The sequence below is a fragment of the Salmo salar genome, chromosome ssa06 (genome assembly GCF_905237065.1).
Source record: "Salmo salar chromosome ssa06, Ssal_v3.1, whole genome shotgun sequence".
Classification (NCBI taxonomy): domain Eukaryota; kingdom Metazoa; phylum Chordata; class Actinopteri; order Salmoniformes; family Salmonidae; genus Salmo; species Salmo salar.
Window position 1 is genome coordinate 25295940 of NC_059447.1, and position 11698 is coordinate 25307637.

The 11698-nt window shown below is 44.3% G+C and overlaps 1 protein-coding gene across 1 annotated transcript; it reads right to left on the reverse strand.

Annotated features, from left to right (window-relative positions):
* Positions 1–631: 631 nt before the first annotated feature.
* LOC123743532 (polyadenylate-binding protein 1A-like) lies at positions 632–2031 on the reverse strand. Its single transcript, XM_045721285.1, has 4 exons — positions 1739–2031; positions 1541–1651; positions 1371–1442; positions 632–865 (listed from the first exon to the last, which is right to left on the reverse strand). Exons 1-4 carry the CDS (start codon positions 1964–1966, stop codon positions 632–634), a joined length of 645 nt encoding a protein of 214 aa, XP_045577241.1. The 5' UTR covers positions 1967–2031.
* Between the last annotated feature and the right edge of the window lie 9667 nt (positions 2032–11698).

The following is an 11698-nucleotide window of genomic DNA, read 5'->3' on the forward strand; positions in this document are numbered from 1 at the left end:
TAACAAAGTGTAACGTTCGTCGCCTGGTGACGAGGAAGCGGACCAAAACGCAGCTGGGAGCGAACACATGTTTATTCAACACACTGGAATTAAACATGTACACAAAAATCAAGAAGAATGCAGATACGTTACGTGCTCAAACAAAGAGACAACACCCCACAAACAGCGTGGGGAAAACAGCAACTTAAATGTGATCCCAATCAGAGACAATTAGCGACAGCACCCAACATAGAAATAAACCCACCGAGAGCCTACACAAGGCTAAAACGTAAACCAAACACAAACCAATGAAAAATACCTAACATGACACACCCTGACCCAATATACCCGAGTTCACCTGGTCAGGGCGTGACACAAAGCCATCACCTACAGAGAGATGAACCTGGCGAAGAGTCCCCTAAGCAAGCTGGCCCTGGGGCTCTGTTCACAAACACAAACAGACCCCACAGAGCCACAGGACAGCAACACTATTAGACCCAACCAAATCATGAGAAAACAAAAAGATAATATATTTATGATCAGAGATCTGATGATGACAATAGCCAGTATTCTTCCAGCTAAAGACATTCAAGGTAAATGCTATGGGAGTAGTATCAACAATGACTCCATCATTTACATATATGCTGCATCATCAGATATACTCCCTCATCTGATGGGAGGATGAGGCACTCATGGTGCATTGATGCTTAATGGCGGGTGCAGGCTGGTTGGGGTTGATGATGGTTGGGTTGGGGACGGCCATGACGCTAGCCATCCTCTGCAAGTAGCGGTTCTTCAGATACTCCTGCTGTAGGGTCTTGTACTGGGCCGGAGCCACAGATAGCGGCTTGTTGGTCACGATGCGGCTGTTCATCTCCGTCAAAGCCTTGGTGGCGTAACAAATCCAAAGCCTTTGCTTCAACCGTGCTCCATCATCACCTTGGTGCTAGTGATTGTTCCAAAGCGGCAAAGCTCTTTCTGGAGATGATGACCATCCCAGCTATCATCCATATTATTCATGTACAGATTGACTCCGTTAATGCGGCCTTCCTCCTCAGCTCAATCCTGCATTTTAGCACCGTCTGGCACTTGCATTTCCAGCCAGGTCACCGGTGATACAAGTCAGGATTAGATGTCGATCCATGTCTGAGGATGTCGGGAGATGACGTAGAAACTGGCAACTTTTTTGATTTTTGTTTTAAGCCTATCTCAAACCTTAACACTTACCTTAACCATTCACAGTTAATGCCTAACCTTAAAAATTCAGAGTTAATGCCTAAACTTAACCTTAAACACTTCTAAATGTTAAGTTTGGAACAACTTCGAAATCTGACGTTTGAGAAACATGGATAAACGTCTAATTCTGAAATTAGATTGTGAGAGCTTGTTGCGCATTTCTTCTGGGCGTGGCCCACATAGATCACCATCCTGTTCACCTCCTTCTCATTTATCTGATCCACAGCCTGACGAAGTCAGATACACTCCAATGACACACTGGTCTCCCAGACACTGAGCTCCGTAACACATCTAGACAGTGACAATAATGGATGGCATCTCTCACCTTCTGTGCATTCTCCTTCCTTTTGAAACTGAGGAAGCCAAATCCTCTGGATTTCATGCTGTGATCAACCATGACACTCCCTGGAGGTGAAAAGGACAGAATCGTGCTCAACTCAATAAAAAGGTCAAATAAACAGACATGAAACACAAGGGAATATACCACAGTAGGCTACACAAGACACATCTGCCAAACACTCACCATGTCAACCATGTCTTGCAATTTGTCATCGTCCATGTTGAAGCCAGAGTTCTTGATGTACACATAGGTGAACTCCTTGGCCCTGGATCCAAATTCAGCCTCTTGCTGTTTGCATGATTTAAATGGTTCAATGCTCACTATTTCATAAGCCAACATCTTACCATTCAATATCTTGGCTTGTTCAACAGCGTCCTGGGTTGTGCAATCTATATAACCATACGCTCTCATTGGCTGGCCTTCGCTTCATAATCGTCGCCAAACACATTGGCTCCAGGTCATCTACAAGACCCTGCTAGGTAAAGTCCCCCCTTATCTCCGCTCACTGGTCACCATAGCAGCACCCACCTGTAGCACGCGCTCCAGCAGGTATATCTCTCTGGTCACCCCTAAAGCCAACTCCTCCTTTGGTCGTCTCTCCTTCCAGTTCTCTGCTGCCAATGACTGGAACGAACTACAAAAATCTCTGAAACTGGAAACACTTATCTCCCTCACTAGCTTTAAGCACCAGCTATCAGAGCAGCTCCCTGCACCTGTACATAGATAGACCATCTATAATTTAGCCCAAACTACTACCTCTTCCCCTACTGTATTTATTTATTTTATTTATTTTGCTCCTTTGCACCATATTATTTATATTTTAACTTTGAACTTTCTTCAAACTACAAATCTACCATTCCAGTGTTTTACTTGCTATACTTTATTTACTTTGCCACCATGGCCTTTTTTGCCTTTACCTCCCTTATCTCACATCATTTGCTCACATTGTATATAGTCTTATTTTTTTCTACTGCATCATTGATTGTACGTTGTTTTACTCCATGTGTAACTCTGTGTTTTTGTATGTTGTCGAACTGCTTTGCTTTATCTTGGCCAGGTCGCAATTGTAAATAAGACCTTGTTCTCAACTTGCCTACCTGGTTAAATAAAGGTGAAATAAATAAATAAATAAAAATACCCTCGTGATATGCCTTTAGTATCACAAACAACCTTAGAGGACAGAATATAAAATTTGTCCCCTAATGCTTGGCTTATCCAGATTCTTGACGATAATATTCACAACGATGCTCTTCCTCAGAGAAGGATCTTGTTGATTCCACGAGTCACATTCCATTTCATACTGTCCAAGGCAGACTCAACATCCTTTTGGTAAAAGTTTATATATCTACAGTATATCCCAATGATCGTTGGGTCTTCCTATCTCCGCAGACCTTAATTGAGTGGATCGTCCCTTTTGGACTGAATTTATGGAATAAAGTGTGTTCATTCGTAAGAATATGTAAATTACCTACATATAAGGAGACAAAAGGCACCCTCATTTCCATGACGACCATACAAGGGTTAACAAATTTGACAGTCTAATATCTTCTCAGTACAACAGTTTGATAGATACATTGCATGCAAGACAAATGAGTGTTCCAGCACATGAGACGTCAACAAGTATGATTCTGGAACCCCTATGTCACAGGCACTTTGTGATGTCATAAAGAGTGTGTATCAAGAATGTAATCTATCAAAACAACATTTTACATTAAGTTTCTCCTTCCATTTATTAGTGTGCTTCCATCAGCAAGGTTAGGGTACAAAAATACTAACATATAGCTTTTTGATACCATTTCTATACTTTTAAAACTGCACCGGTTTTTGTTCTCCCAAGAACCTCCCATCCTCTCCAATGTTATTTCTTCAACATTCTAAAACTTCCATTGTTAAGTCGCTATGACATTACACATTCTAGCTACTGTAATCCTTTCAATCACATCCATATACGCAATAGAATAGGATAGAATAGAAATTCATAGAATATATTAAAATATAATATAATTTTACAGAATCAAATAGAATAGAATAACTAGTTCCCCTTGAGGGAACTTGACTCCATCCCTTCACACATTTCATTATTAATTATTGATTAGATTGTATATTGTCAGAAACATACCCTAGGGGGGTGTATGGATTCAGAGAGGATGGAGTGTTGAGTTATTTAAACACTGTCACAGTCCAATAGTTGCACTGTTACACACAGCACATCTGATTCAGTGGAGGCTTCTGAGGGGAGGACGAATTATAATAATGGCTGGAACGGAGCGAATGGAATGGCATCAGACACCTGAAAACCATGTGTTTGATACCATTCCACCTATTCTGCTACAGCCATTACCCCGAGCCCTTCCTCCCCAATTAAGGTCCCACCAACATCCTGTGGTCTGATTGTATTTTGTGTTTGTTTGATATCAGTTTATCTCATTTCTAATCTAGCCATGATGATGAACTGTTTGTTAGTTTTGAATGGGACACCCGGTTTACTGTTTCATTCTCCTATTCTATTTTCTCTGCCTTATATACTCTCTACCTTCTATTCTCTCTGCCTTCTATTCTCTCTGCCTTCTATTCTCTCTACCTTCTATTTTCTCTGCCTTCTATTCTCTCTACCTTCTATTCTCTCTGCCTTCTATTCTCTCTGCTTTCTATTCTCTCTACCTTCTATTCTCTCACCTTCTATTCTCTCTACCTTCTATTCTCTCTGCCTTCTATTCTCTCTGCTTTCTATTCTCTCTACCTTCTATTCTCTCTACCTTCTATTCTCTCTACCTTCTATTCTCTCTACCTTCTATTCTCTCTACCTTCTATTCTCTCTACCTTCTATTCTCTCTGCCTTCTATTCTCTCTGCCTTCTATTCCCTCTACCTTCTATTCTCTCTACCTGATATTCTCTCTGCCATTGTAATTCAGTCCAGTTGAGTTTCATATGAGGCCTGGTTGCTCCGTACAGAACATCTGTGAGTGTCAGTGATGTATCAGTCCTGCCAGGGTTCTTTGAGAAGGTCTAGATTCTACAGTCTAGACTCAGATGGTGACTCTTAGTTCATTTGTGAGTGTGTTATACAGAAAGGACTGTGAGGCTATGAGAGATGAAAGTTAACATTCACATGTATAGCGGCTTGTTGGTCACAATGTGTGTGTATTAGTATGTAGGTGCGTGTGTGTGTGTGTGTGTGTGTGTGTGTGTCACTGTAAGAATTTAATTGGGAAACACAGGTGTTTTCCACTACTCTTGCTGTTGATAATAACACAATTCCCCACTGGGACCTCTGGAAAGGTCAGTGTCATATGTGGCCATTATAGACCAAGATAAGCTTTTACCCTGCTACTGTAAATCATCCCCACAAACGCTCCTCTCCCCACCTCTCTCCCTGAACTCCCTCCATCGCACTCACCATCCCTCATCATCCTGCTCTCTAGCTCTTTCTTTTGCTCTCTCTGTCGCTCTCACCATCTTTCATCTTTTCTCTGCGGAATTCCCTCGGCCTTCCCGAGTCACTCTCCTTCTCTCTCCCTCTCTTCCTTTCTACCTCATTACCTCCTCTTTCTCCATTCTTAACATTTACTTCCTGACTCCCAGTTCCCTCTGCCATTTTTCTCTCTCTCTCTCTCTCTCTCTCTCTCTCTCTCTCTCTCTCTCTCTCTCATTCCCTTCACCTCCCTTTCTGTTCCTTGTTTTACACTGAGTGGACAAAACACTGCTCTTTCCATGACATAGGCTGACCAGGTGAAACCAGGTGAAAGCTACAAGTCTGGAAGATATAGAGAGGGGCTGTAGCAGTAGCCGACAGACAGACAGACAGAAGTGCTGTTTTCTTTCTCTGTTTTGTCAGGCAGCTGTCTGATGTAATTAGCCACAGCGCTAACACTAGCCTATTGTTAGCTTCCGATGGCTTGTTTAATCTCCATACCCCCTGCCTGCATCCCCTCCGGGTAGAGCTGTAACCGTTAGCCGACGTTGCTAACGACCCGTCATGGCATCAGCTAACGAACATTAAAAACAAAGGGATGGGGAGAGATAAGAGAGATTGAGAGAAAGGGAAGATGTTTCATGTCCCACATCTCCCGACTAATGACCATCAGCTACAGAGGGAGAAGGGGAAGACAAAGGAGATGTCATGTCACACAATGAACTATCAAAATAAAGAAAGTAGCACACTCCATGTATAAACTCCCAGCAATTTAATGGGTATTTACCAATGTTTTGGCATCAATGTGCCTTCTTCACCCTGCACAGCAATTTAATTTTTTTTAATTTCACCTTTATTTAACCAGGTTGGCTAGTTGAGAACAAGTTCTCATTTGCAACTGCGACCTGGCCAAGATAAAGCATAGCAGTTAGACACATACAACAACACAGAGTTACACATGGAATGAACAAAACATACAGTCAATAATACTGTAGAAAAAAGAAAACAAAAAGTCTATATACAGTGAGTGCAAATTAGGTAAAATAAGGGAATTAAGGCAATAAATAGGCCATGGTGGCAAAGTAATTACAATATGGCAATTAAACACTGGAATGGTAGATGTGCAAAATATGGATGTGCAAGTAGAGATACTGGGGTGCAAAAGGAGCAGAATAAATAAATAAATACAGTATGGGGATGAGGTAGATAGATGGGCTGTATACAGATGGGCTATGAACAGGTGCAGTGATCTGTGAGCTGCTCTGACAGCTGGTACTTAAAGTTAGTGAGGGAGATGGGAATCTCCAGCTTCAGAGATTTTTGCAGTTCGTTCCAGTCATTGGCAGCAGAGAACTGGAAGGAAAGGCGACCAAAGGAGGAATTGGCTTTGGGGGTGACCAGTGAGATATACCTGCTGGAGCGCGTGCTACGAGTGGGTGCTATGGTGACCAGCGAGCTGAGATAAGGCGAATATGTTGTAGAATAAGAAAGACTCCTCCAGTCTTATTCAGAGCTCTGAGGCTGCAGCACCTCATCAGTGTACAGACACTGTAGCCCATACTGACAAGGTACAAGCCTGAGAAGTAAAAAAAAGGGTCTGGTCTGTCTGTCTCTCTGTGTGTGTGTGTGTGTGTGTGTGTGTGTGTGTGTGTGTGTGTGTGTGTGTGTGTGTGTGTGTGTGTGTGTGTGTGTGTGTGTGTGTGTGTGTGTGTGTGTGTGTGTGTGTGTGTGTGTGTGTGTGTGTGTGTGTGTGTGTGTGTGTGTGTGTGCGCGTGCGTGTGTGTGTGTGGTCGATTGTGATGCCCAGAACAAGTGCTGATTCCTGGGTTCAGCGGCTTCTACCCCCTCAGCGCTATGGCCCCTGATCCAAGTTCTCACTTTAAATCTAGCATACTGAGAATGTGTCAGTCATTTTCAGCCCTGTGAATGCCTGTATTGGCTTAAAACAGGCAATGTTCCTTTGAGACTTTCCTAATCCTTGGTTTTCAGTAAATAGTCTTGACAGCAGGCTCCATTGAATAGCAACAGGAACCTCTCCAACTTTCCAATAGCTCAATCTGTCAAGGGAACACACACTCATGCTTGAGTAAACGCACACGAATGCACACACACCACACCTCCGAACAGATACACTGACGCATGCACATGATGCACACACACACACACACACACACACACACACACACACACACACACACACACACACACACACACACACACACACACACACACACACACACACACACACACACACAAGCACCAGTCTAACAAAAAAACATGACGAGTTTCCATGTCTTCAAAGCCAGCAAGGCCCTTAGCGGTAAATTTGACCGACAGTCAATCATTTCATGGATCCTCAAATGGTGGGAGATAGAGACCCTGGGAGATTGTCTGACTAACTTGAGGAGAAGACAGGCTCTGGTATTAATGTCAGTGAAGTTTCCTGGCTGTCTGGGACAACCTCACCAAATATGGCTGTTATTATATATTCATGCTACTCACTTACATAATGTGTGTATATTTGTGTGTGTTTCTGTGTGTGTTGCTGTGTGAATGTATGTATGCCACAGTATTTAACACCTGTGCTGTAAAAATATTGAATAAGACAACAGTTAGTCAGTTACTCATCTTTTTTGAACAACACAGAGAGCGTCCCAGCCTGTCTCCTTACGCATATTTATGGCAGTGAAATGGCCCAGTACAGCCACACCGCCGCTTGACTGAGTGGGCGTAAATTGAAAAAGCAACATGAGGGTCTGCCACTTCAAATTCCCTCCCGCCTCGACAATATGAATCAAGATATGTTTGTGTGTCTGTGTGTGTGTTTGCCTTCAAATCAAATGTCCAAAAGCAATTAGGGGATTAGTGCTGTAACGATCACAGTGCTGGTGAGTGTCTGTCCATCCATTCATCTTGCCATGCAGCATCACTGGCAGCAATCGATACAGTCAAACTCATTACCTTTCAAGAGAGTTAGAGTCCCACAGGATAGCCAGCCTCACCCTGCCTGTTCATTCACACCAGACCAGGATTCAAATACTATTCGGAAATAATTTCAAACACTGTATCTGTGCTTAATTTAGCTTGCCTGATGTAATGTAACCAATAGAAATGCCTAAAAAGTGTGAACCCCACCCATCAGGCACTCCAGGCAGGCTAAAGCAAACGATGAAAGTATTTCAAATAGTATTTGAACCCAGGTTTGCTTCACACTGGGATTGTTAATATGATTCTGCTCAGCAGGTATTGAGCTCATTATATTAAAGCCTTGTGTATGATCCGTACAGTCTGTAGATTTAATACAAAGACTGATTTGATTTCAAAGACATGCCACCTTTTGAGATCCAATCACTGTATATCAAATATCCCATTACAAATAAATGTACTTGTAAGTGGATACACTTCTGGTTAGGTTAACTGCGTTATGCATAAGCTTAGGATAAATCAAGGGACAAATAGTAACGTTCAACACTCCTGTGGGTGGGATGAGGGCCTCCGCATACTGGGACCTAAAAGGTTGGCATTGTCACGCCCTGACCTGAGAGATCCGTTTTTTCTCTGTTTGGTTAGGTCAGGGTGTGATGTGGGCATTCTATGCTATCTATTTCTTTGTTTTGGCCGAGTATGGTTTCCAATCAGAGGCAGCTGTCTATCGTTGTCTCTGATTGGGAATCATACTTAGGCAGCCTTTTTCCCACCTGTGTTTGTGGGTAGTTGTCTTCTGTTTTGTATAGTGTACCTGACGGAACTGTTTGGCTTTTCATTTTGTTATGTTTTGTTTGAGTGTTTTTTGATAAATAAAATCATGAACACATACCACGCTGCGCTTTGGTCCCCTTCTTCCGACGAACGCTGTTACAGGCATGTATTATGTTGTACATCAATTGTACCTGCAAGAGATTTGTCCCAGTTGTGAGAGTGAATCACCTTTCAAGTCTCCCCAAACTTTCAATAGCAGCTTTCATCCATACTCAAAATCAAAGACTTGTAGAAAAAGAGCATTCACTGTTTCCCCCCACTCCCAAACCTGGAAGTCAAAACCTGCATATGCTAACACCATATACTGAAAGCCTGTGTATCAAATCAAATCAAATCAAATGTTATTTGTGACATGTACTGAAAACAACAGTTGTAGACCTTACAGTGAAATTCTTTCTTACAAGCCCTTAACCAACAATGCAGTTTTAAGAAAAGTAAGTGTTAAGTAAAAAATAGATATGTTAAAAATAACAAATAATTAAAGAACCGCAGTAAATAACAGTAGCAAGGCTATATACAGGGGGTACGGGTACAGAGTCAATGTGTGGGGCACATGTTAGTTGAGGTAATTTCGATAATATGTACAGTACATGTAGGTAGAGTGAAAGTGACTATGCATAGATAATAAACAGAGAGCGCCAGAAGCGTAAAAAGAGGGGGGGGGGGGGCAAAATGCAAATAGTCTGGGTCGCCATTTCATTAGTTGTTCAGGAGTCTTGGGGGTAGAAGCTGGTAAGAAGCCTTTTGGACCTAGACTTGGCGCTCCGGTACCGCTTGCCATGCGGTAGCAGAGAGACCGTCCATGACTAGGGTAGCTGGGCCTTTCCTCTAACACCACCTGGTATAGAGGTCCTAGATGGCAGGAAGCTTGGCCCCAGTGATGTACTGGGCCGTACGCACTACCCTCTGTAGCGCCTTGCGGTCGGAGGCTGAGCAGTTGCCATACCAGGCAGTGATGCAACCAGTCAGCATGCTCTCGATAGTGCAGCTGTATCATTTGTTGAGGATCTGGGGACCCATGACAAATCTTTGGGGACCATGATAGTTTGTTGGTGATGTGGACACCAAGGAACGTTAGGCTCTCAACTTGCTCCAATACAGCCCCATTGATGAGAATAGGGGTGTGCTCGGTCCTCCTTTTCCTGTAGTCCACAATCATCTCCTTTGTCTTGATCACGATGAGGGAGAGATTGTTATCCTGGCACCACACGACCAGGTCTCTGACCTCCTCCCTATAAGCTGTCTCATCGTTGTCTGTGATCAGGCCTACCACTTTTGTGTCATCGGCAAACTTATTGATGGTGCTGGAGTTGTGCTGGGCCATGCAGTCATGAGTGAACCGGGTGTACAGGAGGGGACTGAGCACGCACCCCTGAGGTGTGTTGTTACCTACACTTACCACCTGGGTGCGGCCCATCAGGAAGTCCAGGATCCAGCTGCAGAGGGAGGTGTTTAGTCCCAGGGTCCTTAGCTTAGTGATGAGCTTTGAGGACACTATGGTGTTGAATGCTGAGCTGTAGTCATTCTCACATAGGTGTTCCTTTTGTCCAGGTGGGAAAGAGCAGTGTGGAGTGTAATAGAGATTGCATCATCTGTGGATGTGTTGGGGCGGTATGCAAATTGGAGTGGGTCTAGGGTTTCTGGGATAATGGTGTTGATGTGAGCCATGACCAGCCTTTCAAAGTACTTCATGGATACAGACGTGAGTGCTACGGGTCGGTAGTCATTTAGGCAGGTTACCTTAGTGTTCTTGGGCACAGGGACTATTGTGGTCTGTATACATCTGGCCCTTCTTTGGACACTGTGTTAACTAACCTCCAAACGAGCTTCAACGCCATACAACTCTCCTTCCGTGGCCTCCAGCTGCTCTTAAATGCTTATAAAACAAAATGCATACTCTTCAACCAATCGTTGCCCGCACCCGCCCGCCCGGCTAGCATCACTACTCTGGACGGTTCTTACTTAAAATATGTGGACAACTATAAATACCTACGTGTCTGGCTAGACTGTAAACTCTCCTTCCAGACTCACATTAAGCATCTCCAATCCAAAGTTAATGTTACATTCGTCGAAATGAGTAGACCAAGGTGCAGCGTGGCAGGCGAACATTTTCTCTTTATTTAAATGAACACCATCAAACAACGAAATACAAAAACAAACTTAAAGTTCTGCAGGCTTCAAAGCAGCTATAAAAAACAAGATCCCACAAAAACCCAGTGGGAAAAGACTGCCTAAATATGATCCCCAATCAGAGACAACGAAAGACAGCTGCCTCTGATTGGGAACCATATCAGGCCAACATAGAAATACAATAAAGTAGAATGCCCACCCAAATCACACCCTGACCTAACCAAATAGAGAAATAAAAAGGATCTCTACGGTCAGGGCGTGACAGTACCACCCCCAAAGGTACGGACTCCGGCCGCAAAACCTGACTCAATAGGGGAGGGTCCGGGTGGGCATCTAGCCTCAGTGGCGGCTCTGGTGCGGGACGTAGACCCCACTCTGCTCGCGGATCCGCCATCCTCGGTGGCGACTCTACTCCGTGGATCGTTGCCGGAAGCTCCGGACCGTGGATCGTCGCCGGAGGAAACGGACCGTGGATCGTGCCGGAGGCTCCGGACTGTGGATCGCCGCCGGAGGGACGTGACCGTAGATCGTCGCCAGAGGCTCTGAACTGGGAACCCCCGCTGGAGGCTCTGAACTGCCGACCGTCGCTGGAGGCTCTGGACTGCTGACCGCCGCTGGATGCTCTGGACTGCCAACCGTCACTGGAGGCTCCGGACTGGGGACCCTTCGCTGCAGGCTCCGTGCCATGGATCATCACTACAGGCTCCAGGCTATCGATTATCACTGGAGGCTTCGTGCCATGGATTATCACTGGAGGCTCCGGGCCATGGATCATCACTGGAGGCTATGTGCCATGGATCATCACTGGAGGCTTCGTGCCATGGATCATCACTACAGGCTC